Genomic DNA, 16,259 nt, shown 5'->3' with positions numbered 1-16,259 from the left:
CTGATGCCCACCCTTCTGTCCACTGACCTGAGCGCTGCATGGGGCGCTGGCCGCAGCCACCCATCACCAGCCCAGCACACCCTACACCCTGCTCAGACTCTGGCTCCAAAGGCAGCCAGCGCCTCGGGGAGGCCTCCCCCCACCCGGCACAGCCCCTCCCCTGAAGCTGTGCCCTCTCTCGCCTGGTGGGCCCTTCTGAAGAGCACTGCTCATCCGCCCCAAAGGAACAGGCGAGAGGACACAGAGCATTCTTCTGGGTGCAAGGAAGAGAGAAGACATGCGACTGCCTACGTAAATAAGAAGTAACAAGCACTGTCCGCAAACAGCATTACACCACCGAGACAGCATGTTTCGAGTGGGAGCATCGGTAAAGCATCACCTGCCTTTCCAACCCTCGTGTACCCTGGGCTGTCAAGCAGGAGCTGTCTGGGCTCCATGGAGAAGCCTGAGGACCGACACACGAGCCCTCTGTCCAAAAATAAGTAAATAAAACCTTTAAAAAGCCCTATATCCTAAACATTTAATAATGAAGCTAATTTCAAAAATCTTCTCTTACCAGAGGGGCCCAGTAGGTGTAGAGATAGCCTATTTTCAATGCTGGCACAAACTGGGAGCAGGAGACAACCAGAAAATAGAGATTCAGGAAGAATTTGAATTGTTCATATAAAACCTAAAGAGGAAAAGAAAAAATTAACAGTCTCTCCAAGGAAAATCTTTAGCTTTCCAAAAAGTGAATCATATCTAAAGGTAATATTACCCCCAACCTATATTTAAAACAAAACTGGTAAGAAGACCATCAGAACATTCACCGGTGTTAACAGTGTCCTTGAAAAGCCTTTGACTCTCCCGTGTGCGGCCACCCTGAGCCCGACCCTGTCCCGTCCGGTGAACCGTCACACACACACGGCCAGGCAGGCGGCCCAGCCCCCCCCCAGACTGAGCCATGGGCGAGGACACACACACAAGTGTGTGTCTCGAGACCAACTCAGAAAATACTGTGACAGAAAAGTCACGCTCTCCTTGTACCTATGCAATGGTAAAAGACAAAACGTGACCGCCACCTTCCTGACTGCGGACGTCTGGGCAGCCCTGCAAAGACTGGGTGGACGAGCAGCACCCACGCAGGTGTGGTTTTCCTGCAGCACTGCCTTCATCTCCTCAGAGCATTTACCTCTCGAGTACAGGAAATGATAAAATATAAAGATATATAAATTACAGACCAATTTTCAGGAAGACGGCACCTATGTATTCTTTACAGTCCCCTGATACCTGGTCTTCAACAATAATTTGAAATACAAAATAAATATCATCATTTAATAAAATGTTAGAAATGCAAACCTTAGAACTTTTTGTTTTTGCTTAGTTCAAACAGAATTATTTTTAAGGTAGAAAAACAATATTTAGTATATTAATAGACATCTATTTACAAATTCTCAAATTAACAGAGCTAAACCAAAATCTAAATGGAACAGAACTCGTGTTTACAGATGAGGACAGTCCACTCGCACATTACAATGCGATTTACTACAAACTTGCGACCTGCAAACCCAGACCTCCCCGGACGCCGTCATTCGTGACACTGGACGGCCTGGGGGCTTTCGCAGAGCAGGGCCCTGGGCGGAGGAGCGCCTGCTGTGGATGTAGGGTCAGGAGCCACGGCTGCACAGTGCGAACGCACCTGCGTCATCACACAGCCATGCAAGCGACCAAAACTCAGCCACGCTGATAGCAGGTTTACGTTCGTCATCGTGTTCAACTGCTGCTGGAAATGTTTGGAATCATTTCATAAATTAATCCCAGCAGGACAGAGAGCCCTCTTTCTCCTCAGTGATTTCTTTAAAATCTCAGTTAGCATAAATTATACCTATTAGCAATTCAGAAATTGCCATTCACACTAAAAACGGAATAGAATTCCTACTGTGCAATTACCAAATGTTTCTAAAATACTACGTTTTCGATGAAAAGACTAATTTAAGAGACAACCTAAGAAGGAATCACTCACACAGTAGCAGTGTGCAGACCACCCACAGGTACTCGGGGGCAGCCATCCGGGCGGCCATGCCGGTGGCCGGGAAGCGGCACTGCCGACTTGGAACCCTCCGTCATAGATACTTTCCTGTCCACTGACGGGATGGGGGCCTTTAGGAAACTGCTGGGCTTAGCCAACCCACGAGTATTTAACAGCAAACCCAGACACAGCAGTTCACTGCAGGTGAGAGCGTCCTCGTCTGAAAGACACTTCACACATCACTGTCCTGACGGAAGCTCATCTTCGAGCTGGAGATGTCGGTTTTGTGTGTTTTAACAAAGGACCATGGTACTTATCACGTACACACCAACTACCACACGGACAGGTGGGGGCAATCAATGCCCATGTAAGTCAGCATGACAATATAAAGGACATGCGAAGGACAAAGGCCCCCTCGTGTCACACAACGAAGAGAGTTTCTGGCGAAACAGCACTAGAGCAAATGCCTAGGACACGTCAGAAACTTTGATGTGGCAACATAATCGGTACCAGCTTCCCTTTGACTTTAGAAAGACAAACAAATCTGTCACTAAATAGGAAATGATGCACCCCACCCAAAAACTGTACAACTATTTAGTACTGCAAACACACATTAACTCGGTATTATAATTTAACAAAAACATAATAAAATATTCACACTAATTTAAAATTAGGATAATACCTATTCAAAGAGGACTAGTGTTACTACAACAAGGCACAGAATCTGTAATGTGAAGAAGAAAAGACAGTCACAAATACTAATAAACACTTTGTTACTGAGTCATGCTTTTGAAGAAACCGTGTTACCGTAGTTGTGAAGTCCCTGGGCGGGCTTCCCTCCAAACAAACTTCCAGCTGAACAAACTTCCACTTACCTCCTGATCATTTTACTTAGCTTTACTTGATTAATTCTACAATAATATAAACATGATGTTGATCTAGAACTGAAAGCAATAATCAAAATGTAAATTCTCTTCAGTTGAATTCTATGATATGTCTATTAAAATGCGTATGAATTATTTCACGATAATTTAAACATGGCTGGAAGAAAAGACGGCACAGTTAACAAGGGAAACGACTAACAACGAGACACAGAGAACGGAAGCGAAGGAAGCTGGCGCTCCCTGACAGACAGCCGTCGTCGAGGAGGTGAGAGTCTTACCCCAGGTATGAAGGTAAAAACGCTGTATTTCTGGTTTTTTATGGAGTTTCTGGGGTGTTTCTCTTCACACTTCTCGGGGTGCCCGAGCCACACGGTGCGCGCTTTCGGCTCTCTCTTTCTCCGGCAGACGTTTATCAGCCCATCGCAGCAGCTGCAAGAAAGGAGAGACAGACACTGTGTGCACTCTTTAAATTAACCCCATGCATCTCAAGCCCATGGTGACAGCGCCCATGGTTGCCAGACACAGGCTGCGCTTCTCGGGCTGGTTGCAGGGGTTCACCAGACCAGGCCAGGCCAGGCCAGGTGCACCGACGCAGCCGGTGGAAGACACTGAACCCCAGGGAGTGACCTTCCCGGAGCAGACCCCTCTCGGGAAACAAAACTCCTGACCTTCGGAGCAGCTGGGGCTTCCTGATGATTCGATGTGACCCGCCCCCCATGTGATCACTGTTTCCCTGACCTGGAAGACAGCGAGTCTAGCAGCATTAGTATCGGAGGGACACCGAGGGCACGACCCAGCAGTGTGCCCTAAAACTTAGGAATGTGGGCGTGGCCCCGTCCTCAGACACTCAGTGACAGCCAAGGCCTCAGGCGCACATCACACAGGCGGTTAACGTTTTCCTGTGACTCTGTCTGCCAGAGACCGAGATGCCTAGACTTCCAAGATACAACTCAATTATTCATGACGCTAGGCTACTAATAACTGTTGACACATCAAAGTGGCATTTCTGATTGCTGCCTTATGTAAAGACAGAATTAAGTAGTGGTCGGCCACAGCCAAACCACACACGGCTATGAAGAATCACACGAACCCACACACTGCTGTTACAAAGGCCTGGCCCTCCCCCAGAACGGCCTGGGCCTGTGAGCTGTCCAGTACGACCAGGGGAGGACAGTGACTTCACTGCTGAGAGTGAAGGGCATGGAGCCCCAGGAGAAATTCTCGCAGCCACCAACACAGAACCTGTCCTCGGTGGCAGAGTGAGGGGAAACGGAATCCGGGCAGAGTGACATGAGACCAATACGTGGCTGAGAGCTGATAAATGAGGGGAAAGGAGGGGAAGCCTTTGGAAGCTCGTAACCAGGAAGTTTACTTAACTAGGCACTTCTATGTGGCTACGACGTTCCCAAACTGTCAGCGCTTTAGAAGGTACCCTCCCATTTATCTGTAAATCCCCTTACAAAACTGAACCCGAATCCAACAGTGCACAAGTTACACTTGTTTCTTGAAAGGTTTTAGGGTAGGAGCCTTTCACCAACGCCTCCAGCGCCCAAGTGGTGCTCTGACGTTAAGCTGATTGTCTTCACGTGCACCCCCAGGCGCTGTCCTTACATCTCCAACTGGCCACAGCTCCGTGACTCCCCAAACTGGCACAACTTGCAAAAAATCAGACACTTCTTATATCCACCAGGCCCCTTTGGTTCTAAGCCAAAGGCAGCACAGCACTCAGGCCTCGTGGGAAAATCACACTTTCCTGCACCCTGGCTTCTGCACCCACACGTGGGGCCGTTTAGAGCCCAGAATACACCCAGCATGCAATGCCCAGCCCTGAACACGGGGAAATGCCAGTCAGGCCTTGCTCTCCTGGGGACAAAGCTGTTTCTAGCAAGAGTGGAATGTGAATCTCATAAGAAAGCCCCACCTGCCCCAGAACCACATGTACCCATGTGCTTCGGAGCCTCATACAGGACAGACAGTCACAGTTTCACAAGACAGACGACAGAAAAGAGTTTCGACATGCAGAGCTGGAATTCTGTGCTGGATTGTAGAAACAAGAAAGCAGTTCTCACACCATGAAGAAACCAGAGCCTCCTCATCGCTCCCCAAGGAGTTCTGCGATTCTGCAGCAAGTGGACTCTTTGCAGGCCCTGCAGTCGGGACCCACGGACACACTGGCTGCCTCGCCACAGTGCCCACCGGCGGGCCTCCTGCACCCCTACCTTGCGGTTTCACCCACCCACCCCTGCTAGCATCAGTGACGTCAAACTTCACTGGGCCTGGTGCTCAGGGCACTGGGAAGTAGCAGACACTCAGGACTGAAGGTCCGCGAGGCGCAGAGGAGGAGGGCACGCACCACAAGCCGCCAACCGCACAGTCTGTTCTGGGAGACAGTTCCCATCGAGCAGCACCTTCTCCGGGCCACAGACACTGGCAGCCACGCCTGGCCACAGGGCCACTCGGACCGACTGGCACTGCCTGGATGGCTCAGTCTGCTTCTCCACACAGTCACTGCTTCGTGAAAATTCACATGCCGGTCTTGCGTGTTTTATCGCATGTTTCAGTGTCCCCAACATGGGTGTTGCTGCTGCTGCTGCTACCTACATCGTCAAATATTCTTAATATTCTCCTCAAGAAAAGAAACACATTACAGACAAAACTCCAAATACGGCGACGTTCCATTGGTGCAAACGGAACCCTGTGAAAGGCCAGGAGTGATCACCCTAACAATGTCCCCATGCTGTGAAGAGACCGAAAACACTGAGAGTCTGCAGTTCTTGGTGACTCGCGTGCAGAGTGCGTGAGTGCCACTTTGCCCTGTTAGAGTCTGCACCAGTCACAGGAGCTGTCCACGTCCCTACAGGGAGTGCCCACCAGGACCAGAAAGGGACGAGCCACGCTTGAACATGCACCCACAAAGAACACTCCTGGAACACTGACTACTTAACCTACAGAACGGTTTTTTAAAAGACACAGAAAGTCTTAAAATTAGTTCCACATGTCAGCAACCTTTAAAAGACTATTTAGCCATGAAATTGCTTCTTTGTGTGAAAAGCTTACACACACGTAAGAAAACCAAGGGCAGGGACCGCTGTGCCTGGAGGTGGATGGGCCGTGAGCCCACACCCTACGTGGTCTCCCCTTCTGGCTCCATCTGCAGACCCCCGAGGGGTTCCTCTGTCCCCAGGGGTCCCCAGAACAGTGTCAACGCCACTCCAAGAGCAAACCCGGAAACTGAAACAAGTGTCCAACACCTGTCTGCAAACTTCTAACAGGTGATGGAAGGACAAAGGACAAGACACTCCTCTGTAATCGCTTCTGTGCCTTTCACGGGCAAAGGGATGCAAGTTCATGATCACAGTAAAGGCACCGACTGAGAGTCTCTGCGACACACACCCCTCAGGGCATCAGGCGCCTGTCGCCCAAGCCCATCCTGCCTGTCCCAGGGGTGCGCAGGGCCGTCAGGGGCACAGGGTCCCTGACGTTCAGTGTGCTTTCATATTCCAAACTCTAAGGTCAACGGTGAACCAATTTAACACCCAGTACACACAACACTGGTTTACGTCAACCGCCAATGACGCTGTCTAACACGCGAGTTCTCCTCTAAACTCCCTTCTGGTTAAATGAACAGAAGACACATATCCCAGGTCAGGGCAGAGAGTCGCCAGCCCAGATGCTGAGCGGGGACAGGCGGCTCTGGCTGCCCGGGCCCCTTAGAGCGGCACTGCCCACCCCGACGGACGTGACCGACCCCAGGACAGCGTTCGCAGGGCACCTCCTGCGTGTGACGGGATGGGCATGCTCAAGCTAAGCGTGTGCCTGGCGAGCCAGGAGGGAAGGCACTGCGGGCCACGCACCTGGTGCACAGGGACACCCACGCTCCGCAGAGCAGCTGCGGCAGCCCCCACAGCCCGCGCCTTCGCCGCGCGGCCCTGGCTCGGGGCAGCGTGTGGTAATCGCTCTCGTCGTTCTCGAAGCCCTCCTCCGACATCATGAGCGGCATCTCATCCAGGTGGGCGGACTCGTCTTCCAGCCGGCACCTGCTGACCAGGGAGAGCAGACCAGAGAAGACTGGGTGAGGGCGCGGCAAAGGCCTCTTGTTCTTGGTGATGCAAGTAAACTCTGAGCACAGGTTCTGACTAGCCCACGAGAACTTAAAATGGGCACCAGACTCACCTGCCAAGATGACCGTCTCCTTGCTGCGCTGCGTGGCACCCGAGAGGCACGGGAGCCTCGCTCCAGACACTCAGACTGCGTTAGACACAGAGCTGAGCGCCACCCGCCCCACGAACGTCGAGGCGGGAGACTTGCGGAAAGCAGGCGCTTCTGCCTGGGGACACCTCACTGCCCGGGGCCAAAGCAGCCGTTCGGGCAGCGCCCACAGTCCGCCCCGGACAGCCCCTGTCACCGCCAGTGCCCCCCAGGCCAGCCCATAAGCCGCTGACATAAGCAGGCCAAACTCCATGACCTGTGCACAGCCCTAAAGGAGAAGCAGCAGTTCACACCCTTCTGCCTTGGTCTCCACATGAGGCGACCTCCCTAAAACCGGTCGGCCAGGAGGTGAGCACGCACAGACTGCGGTGGAAACGCGGAGCCCCGCTTCGCTCCGGCGCAGTGCCGTGCACCAGGGGAGACTTCCGGCCTGGCTCCCGGTGTTCTCCAGTCACCGCGCTGCTTGCAGCAGGAGTCGCCATCCGGCGACTGGACGCTGGGGGAGCAGAACAATGCGTCTGAAAGACAATGAGCAGAAGCAACAGCACGCAGCGGCCTCAAATGCAGAAAGAAGCCTCTGAACGGGTGAGCAATTCACCCCGTTCCCAGAGCAATTTTCCTATTGTAGTGGAGATTTTACCTCAGTATTTGAAAACAATAAGATGATGAATAATGGATTTTTTCAGAGACAGGCTAAGCAGAGAATCTTAAGCGTCTTTGTTGCCGAGTGTCGTACAAACTCGACTGGTTTGTCACTCAAGAAGAATCAACGTTTGCAGCAATTAAGTATAATTCTGGAAACATATTTTTAACACGAGTAAAAACAATGCGAACAAAGACGACAAAACGGATGATACCAAACCCGAGGGCCCTGCCGGGCAGGAAGGGAAGAGAGCCACCTTCGCTGCTGCCAGGCGTGAAAAACCAGGCGTCGTCCGACCCTCTAACACCAGAAGACGCGCCACTCACAGGGACCCACATAAAAACAGGGCAGGACAATAGCCAGCTTCGACTCCCATTCTGTCTTTGGTATAACAGCTTTATTGCTTCCATTTTGACAAGAAACATTTCTGAGAAGTCAACTGATACTCGAGGGAGGAATATCGTTAAAATAGGCCAATGCCCAAGCCTTCTTGAAGAAAAAGGAACGTCCCCCCTCCCCTGCACGTCAGGGACGTGAAAAGCCCCAGTGCTGCCGAGAAACGAGTGCGTTCCTCAGATGCAGCCTCCAGGCGCAACCAGGGCACGGGCCGTCCCTGCTGAGCAGCAGGGCCACAGCAGCCACCAGGGAACCGGGCCTCCGTCCGTCTGTCTGTCCGTCCCATGGCAGCGGCGGACCACGCAGGCCCGCGACGCAGAGGAGGCAAGGCAGGGGCTGCCTGGCACGCAGGCCCGGCCCTCCACCGCAAAGCCATGCGGGGGACAAGGGCCCGCCAGCCCCTGCAGCTGAGAGGGGCCTCGGGACTTGCACGCACAGGGCCCTCTTTGGAAACACTCGATAAGAAACTTCAGTGCCCATCCCTGGGCATAAGACATTGCACTCACCGCCACATACACTGAGACGACGGGACAGTATCTAGTGCCCCGTCAACACTGGTCTGGAGATCCCGGGTCAGCAGACTCCATCCACGTGGTCCCATGGTCAGACGCAGCAAACGAAGTGACACGTGTCCATTCCAGCAGCCTGGATGTGGCCGCCCACCTGAGTGAGCCACGGACCCACTTTAAGGGAAGTGCTGGGCCTTGAGGAACACGTCTCTGACTTCCCAGAACCCTGAGCCCTGGGCGTGGGTGCTTGGGTCAACGTTGCCTGAGGGACCATCCCAGCAGGGGAAGCTTCATCTTCGCAATCAGTAAAATATTTTAGATCCTCATCCTAGTTATAAAAATTTTCAATATCCAAAGGAAATTGTGCACAGACACTCAGAATGAGAAAACTAACACTAAAAAAATTTGTGCTGCCTCCACCAAGAAATACCGTAGAGACAATCTGATACCAGCCGCCTGTCCTCAGCATGAGTCTCTCCAAACATGGGTGTTTAGCCAGTGCAACACTGTGGAGACCTCAGGGTGGGGCCGGGGTCGCAGGACAGAGGCCCACAGGCACTGCGAACAAAACCACGTCCAGTGCCCCCTGCCCCCCCACCCTCCCTCCACCCGAGGAAGATGTTTGAGGGACACGGGTACCAACGGAAGGACAGGCACCCTCCTCCTCCCCAGGCCGCCACGAGCAGACCAGAGGCTGGCCGGAGCTTCACCGAAGGTGATCTTCCTAAGTAGCTGCATCCCTAGCAGCCCATGGGAACCTGTGTGAGGTGCGTGGCCTCTTGCTGACCTGACTATACTCACACAGGAGCATACAAACGCCCTCATCCTTCACAGTACAGAAAAGAGCGTGATACTGAATGTTCAACATTTATTAAACCATTCTCAAGTCACGCTGAAGTCTTCTGTTGGAAATCTTCATTAAATGCACACCCAATGGTGAAAATCTTTACACATTGTAACAAGTCACCAACACGATGCCTTAAATACATGGCATCCTAAACTGGTATGACGGTAGGGCAACGAAGGTAATTTCACTTCGGGGAAAACCTGAGGACCTCTGAAGCACATTACGACGACTCTGGGCACAGTGCGCACCCGACCAGGCCTCCTGCGGCCGAGGAGAGCAGCTTCCAAAGCTGGTCCGTGGAGCAGAGCCAAGCCGAGCCGAGCAGAGCTGCTTCTCCGACAACTAATTCGCTTTCAACTGCCAAGGAGGAGAGAAAGGTCTCGCGGTGCCAACTTGAGCTTCTGGAAACACAGGTCCACACTGCGTGTCTGACCAGTGATGCCCCAACAGATGTGACAAAAACGAAGACCACTCTAACTTCCGCTTCTTGGTTTTAGTTGCATTCTGATACAAAGCACACATTTCTCAAACTGTAAATGTTTTAATCACTGTAACTTTCACATAAAACTTTATCCGCTGCAGTGAAGTTCGGAGTGAGTCAAAAGCACCGTTCACGATGGCTCGTGCTGTGCTGCACATTTCACCACAAGAAAACCTGCAGGGGCCAGCTAGAGGGGCAGGCGTCCAGGGACGGAAGTGTCCTCAACGCTGACTGGTAATGGCCGCACTTACCTGTGAGCACACTATGTATGACCCTGCAACTTACACTTTCCAGGAAAGACTGTGTGGTGTGTGAACTGCATCAAAAACTGGGAAGGAATGGCTGAAGGAACCAGACTTTAAAATAAAAAGAATGAAAGAAAAAAAGTCAATCACCCTCCCTTCCAGTTGCGGACCAGGTTGAGGGGACACCTCCCCCTCCCCAACACAGTACCCCCGCCCCCGCCCTGGAGGCAACAGGGGGCAGGTGGAGCAAGAGAGGAGGAGGCTGACCAGGAGGGGCCGTACCTCCCACCTCGTGGGAGCCATACTGCATACTAGAGGCAGCAGCCACACAAAACCACAGGCACAGCTCAAGGACAGCCGGGCCCCCCAGCCAAGGACCAGGATGGCAGCCCAGCAGGAAGGGCACCTGAGCTGGCACCTGCTCTTCCTAGCCGAGTGCGACAGAAGAAGCACACCCCCTGTCCCCCAGGCTGCAGCCAGGGCTCTGAGGCACCCACTGCCCCGAGGCTGCTGCAGAAGCGGGGGAGGGGACTGAAAGTGACAACGTTTTTCAAGTGGTGAAATAAAAGAACTGTCAACTCCAAAATGTCTATCTGCTGAAATTACCCTTCAGGAAAAAAGGGGAAATGAGATATTCTCAGATAAAGAAAAATAAATACAACATGTTTCTAGCACACCTACCTTCAAAGAATAGCTAAGAAAGTGTTAAAACAGAATAGAAATAATAAAATATTCTGGGAAATCAGGAAATAAGAGGACAGAAAGAGCAAAAAATATGGGTCAATACAACAGGCTTTGCTTCTCCTCTTGAATTTTATAAATTATGTTTGAAAGAGGAAACAAAAATCGTAACATTGTTATTTGGTTCTAATTGTATATAAAAGAACTATGCACTTTTACATATGTAAAATTTACATACACTTTTTGAAAAATTCTCACTCGAGGATATTTCCATTGATTTTAGAGAGGAGGGGACAAAGAGAGAGAGAGAGAACGGGAGAGAGAAATGCTGACGAAAGAGAGAAACATCGATGGGTTCCCTCTCAAACGTGGCCTGATCTGGGGACCAAACCCGCACCCAGGAGGGATTTGCCCTAACTGGGGACAGAACCTATGACCTTTTGGTTACAGGACAAGGCTCCAACCAACCGAGACACTCAGCCAGGGCTACATATACTATTACAAGATAACTACATTACCAACAGGAAGCATTCAAGGATATAAAAAGGCAAGAATTCCACCCTTTACTCAAACTGACAAAGTAACAGCACTGGTGCACTGTGACAACTTGTGTCTGTGTGGCACCCAGACACACCACGAAGTGTCTACGCAAAGAGACACACTGAGAAACACCCCAGATAAATCAAAATGGAACTCCAACAAAAACGATCCAATAACCCATAAGAAGGCAGAGAAAAGAAGGCAGAGAAAAGAAAACAGAGAAACACAAATCCAGGCAACGAAAGTAAAATGGCAGAGTAAGCCCCAATTCGCCAGTCACGACACTGAGCGCAAACGTCCTGAACACACCAAACACTGGCAGAGAGGACGAAAACATAAACCACCGCACACCAACTACAGGAATTTCACTTCTAAGAGAAGTAGGTCAACAAGTAAAAGGATGGAAAATTATATGCAAGGCAAACATTGGTCAAAAGAAAGCAGGAGTGGTTGTAGTAATGTCAGAAAAATAAACTTTAGAGCAAAACACATGATTAGAGACAGACAGGGCAATGACGTAATGATGGAAGTGACAGCCGGGCCAGGACGCCAAGCGACCCCGAGAGTGTGGCACCAGAGGACGGCGCCACCGACCCGGTGAGGGGCAGACTCAACAGTGGAGCGGAGAAAGGGACAAACACACGGCCACCACCGGTGACCACGAGTGACTTCACCGCCCTGCTCAGAACCTCCGATGGAACAGCCGGTCGGCACACAAGCAGCACAGAAGAACACGCCACCGCTCACCGACAGGGCCCGACCGACACTTCAGAGCATCTCACCCGGCACCAACGCCACACACCCTCTTCTCGAGGGCCTTTGGGCTCTTGCCAACGCAGACTGAATCTTCAGTCACAAGACACACTGCACCAGATTTAAAACCAAATCCCGTGAAGTGTGTTCACTGACCACAAAGGGATCCCATGAGAAAAAGAGGACCCACACTCTCCTAACAGTGGAGACAAAATATCCAGGATCCCAGTGAAAATCATCAGTCACACGACCCAGAACACTCACAGTATGAATCAGAAAAGACAGTCCCCTGACAAGATTAATTAATTAATTAATTAAGCCAAGATTAACTCAGACACTGAACCTGTGTTACAGCATTTTAAGCAGAAAACATAAAAATGCTTTCTCAATCAATTATGCATTCTCCTGAAACAAACAGAAATTATAAAACTGAGAACGAAAACAGTGAAAACCAACCATCACTAGGTGGGATCCACAGCAGAGTGAAGACGTCAGAGGTCAGAGTTCAGGGGCTTGAGAACAAACAGAATCTGTACAGCACATACAACACTGAGAAGAGAGAAAAAAGGAGTGTAAGGGAACTAAGTAACGCTAACAAAGGTCCGAGCTTTACAGCACCCGGGCTCTGAAGGGAGATCAGAGCGCTTGAAGAAACGATGGCTAAAACGCCCTAAGTTTGGGGAAACAAAACTACAGTTTAAGAAGCTTCATGAATGCCAAACAACATCAGCCTAAAGAAATCCACACTAAGATACATCATTATTAAACTTCTGAAAAGTAAGGACAAATAAAAACCTTGCAAGCAGCCAGCGCAAGGTGAGAGGAAGCCACCCTGTGGGAGATGACAGCCGACTTCCAGCTGGAGCCACGAAGAACGGGACACAGTGAAACGTGCTCTCAGGGGCTGAGAATGGTCAGCCAGGAACTCTACACCCAGGACACTCTCCTTCGGGAATGAGATAAAGACATTCTAAGATAAATTTCAAGATTGGCTAAAGGAAGTTCTTCCAATGGAAAGGAAATCACGAGAGAGCCATGGAGCATTGGGAAGGAAAGGTAACAGGAAGAGCAAAAACAGGGGCCCATGCAATGGGTTTACCATCACGAGTTTTCTAAGTGGCTTTTGATGGTTTAAACAAGGGACATCAGCATGATCTGATACCCAGCGTAGCTGTAAGGTTTGGAGGGGGAAGGTGGGTAAAGGGAATGGAACGAAAGTCAGGTCTCCATTCTTGACTCCACACAAGAAAATGCTGACACCCGCCCCCCATTCTGGTGACTCCTCTGTACATGGCAATGCCCAGAGCAAACGCTACAGAAACCATACAAATATCTACACTCAGAAACACTAGAGATAGCAAGGTAAGTTCAAGTAATCCAAAGGATAGCATGCAGAGAAACAGGAATGAGAACCAGAAAAAAGTAAATAACAAATAAAACATAGTAAAATGGCACACCTACACACTAACCTATTAATACGAAGGGGGACCCAAAATACCCCCGAATTATCTTCTGGAGGGCGGGCCCCTGGCAGTACAGGCTCCCCCTGTTAGGTGAGTGTTCTAGGAGCCCATCTGTATCCGTGGACTAGCTGGCGTTGTTGTGAGAGGCTGCATTTGGCTTCAGTGAAATTTTTTGATTTTTTTGAATACTCTGGGTGTGTTCACCCGTTTCATGCTGGGTGAGTTAGGAGCGTACCTGTCCACACTGCACTGAGTGTTCAGCAGTTTTTGACCCAAACGGCAAGACCCCCCGAGCTCCGCCCCCTCTATTTACCTGATCTTGTCTCAAGCGACTTTTATTTGTTTTCCAAGATAAACAAAATCCTTAAAGGGAAACATTTTATCGTAGTACAGGTAAAATGAAAAACATCAGAAGCACTAAAAGGCATCAAAATCGACGAGCTCAAAAATTGTTTTGAGCAGTGGAGAAAACGTCTTATAGGTGCACTGCCTCAAACAGGAGGACTTTGAAGCTGACTGAAGTTTAAACATGTAAGAATAAATACACAATTATTTAAATAAATAATCTCCAGGGTTTTGGGGTCCCCTCTCGTAATCACCTTAAATGTAAATGGTTGAAATGCACCAATCAGAAGACAGAGACCAATGGAGCGCAAAATGGAAAACTCGATGCAACGACAACCCACTTCAGACCCAACAAAGCAAACAGCCTCAAAGCACGTGCCACGTCACCGCGCGGCCACACCAAGCAGGAGTGGCGACACCAGCATCTAACAGAGCAGACTTCAGTGGGCTGCAGACCAGGGAAAGTTAGAGAGACAAAGAGGAACTGGGCACAACAGTAAAAGACACCCACCTGGAAGCCATAAGGGTTCTAAATGTGTACACCCCAAACCACAGAGCCTCAGAAATAGGACAGAAAGACAGATCCAAGCTGTCCCGGAAACCTATACCCACACACACAGGTGGCATCTTTCTGGACAATGTCCAGAAACTGGCCACTTACACCATTAGGACGCCCGCACTCACGGAGGTGTTCACAGGGAGGAAGGCAGAAATGGTACTTCTGGCCCAGCAGGGACCACCGGCAGCTTCCTAGATTCTCCCCTCATTCTCAGCAACCCAGGAGGAACCCCCAGGTTCCTGGGAGGAAACCAGGGCTCGTGTCTCAATAAGGCGTCTGAGATCCAATGGCTGGTTAGTAGATGAAGCGAGATTCACTGCGGAGGACATGGTGAGGGACGCTCCTCAACCAAAACACCAGCAAAATCTAAATCCCGACTGGGAGGCAGGGTGTTGAAATCTGGTTTTCCCCTCTGTGTGGAAGGCTAATTGCCCCTACGAGTCCTTGGGAGGAAAACTTCGGTAACCACTGCACAAAAGGCTGTATTTTCCCTTCTTAGAAGTTTTTGTTTCAAATTACTCTATCATTTATGAAAAGTATAGGAGCTTCTCCTGGGGTGTGAAATAAACGAGTTAAAACCAAATAGGGGGATGAGACTTTCGCTTTAAATCAAACGTGCGTACGTTCTGACTCTAAACGAACCCTGGCCCACTGAGCAAAGTCTCCGATTTTGTCTCCGACTTCCCCAAAGTCTCCGATTCCCCTTCCTAAAGGCAAACGCTGGTGTCCACACGAAGCACTCTGTAAACGCTCGTTATAACAAGTGTGCTTCCTAAGCCGAATGAACCGCCTTCACGTGCTCTCCCGGTGGGTGAAAACAAGGAACTCGCCATCAGAGAGCCAGCGTGCGAGCGAGCGAGCGAGCGGCCTCCGCCCGCGTCACAGCTTGAGTTTCGGACACTAGACAGTCCTCGTGACCAGTGCTCGGGGCTTCTCCCGCGCGTCGCCTCTGAGAGCAGCCCCCACCCCCGGATCGGAAGCAGCCACCTCTTTGGGTGGACCGGGGGACAGGGCACCCCGGGGCTGGGGGCGGTGCAGGGCTGGGGCGCGCCCCGCCTGTCCCGACACGCCCCCGGGGCCGCTCCAGGAGGACGGTGCCCTCAAAGTACCGCCGTACCGCGCCCCACGCGCGTACCAGGGCAGCTCCCACCAGGGCAGGCACCCCCGGGGCGAGCCGCACCCGGACGGGCGGGAGAAGGGGTGGGGCAGGAGGAGGGGCGGGCCGCCGTTACCTGCTGGGTCGCTCGGCCCCGGGCCCGGGCCCCGCCGCACTGTAGTAGGCCGCGCGCTTACGGTCGGCCGCGCTGCGCACCGGGTACAGAGGGATCCGGTCCGCCATGTTCGGGCCACCGGCTACCCGCCCCTTCTCGCCCCTTTCACACGCCACTTTTCCCCGCCTTCGCCCCTCAGCTCCACCGGGTTGAGACTCCGCCCGCGAGCCCTTCCCGACCGCCCGCGAGTCGGCGGCAGATGACGTCACACGTGTCGGGGACCGATGACCACAGCGCGCAAGAGGGCGGGAGGGGTGGTGCCCGAGGCTCCGCCCGCTGCTCCCCGGGGCACGGTGACGTCACCGAGCGGCGAGGGTGGAGTAGAGGCGGTGTGCGTGCATGCGCAGGCGCCGTGCGCAGGCCTCCGGGAAGCGCGTGCTGGGCGCGGGTACAGCGTGGCGGGGCCGCGCGCGCCTGCCCCGGAG

At 51.8% G+C, this 16,259-nt stretch overlaps 1 protein-coding gene across 5 annotated transcripts in view; it reads right to left on the bottom strand.

Annotated features, from left to right (window-relative positions):
- The window catches only part of ATP9B (ATPase phospholipid transporting 9B), a 118,555-nt gene extending 102,603 nt beyond the window's left edge, over window positions 1-15,952 (bottom strand). For 3 of the 5 annotated variants that reach the window (XM_037036034.1, XM_037036052.1, XM_037036063.1), the window contains exons 1-4: window positions 15,796-15,952; window positions 6,747-6,932; window positions 3,171-3,321; window positions 557-670 (exon numbers count right to left, since the gene is read on the bottom strand). In XM_037036034.1, coding sequence (XP_036891929.1) covers window positions 557-670; window positions 3,171-3,321; window positions 6,747-6,932; window positions 15,796-15,902 — 558 coding nt within the window. In that variant the 5' untranslated portion in view covers window positions 15,903-15,952. The remainder of the gene's footprint in view (window positions 1-556; window positions 671-3,170; window positions 3,322-6,746; window positions 6,933-15,795) is intronic. The other 2 variants (XM_037036043.1, XM_037036071.1) reach the window with 2 other exon arrangements.
- Window positions 15,953-16,259: the final 307 nt, after the last annotated feature.

Source organism: Sturnira hondurensis, unplaced genomic scaffold (assembly GCF_014824575.4).
Source record: "Sturnira hondurensis isolate 20B ecotype Veracruz unplaced genomic scaffold, ASM1482457v3 Scaffold0001872, whole genome shotgun sequence".
NCBI classification, from domain to species: Eukaryota; Metazoa; Chordata; class Mammalia; order Chiroptera; family Phyllostomidae; genus Sturnira; species Sturnira hondurensis.
This window is presented reverse-complemented; position numbering and strand designations above follow the sequence as displayed.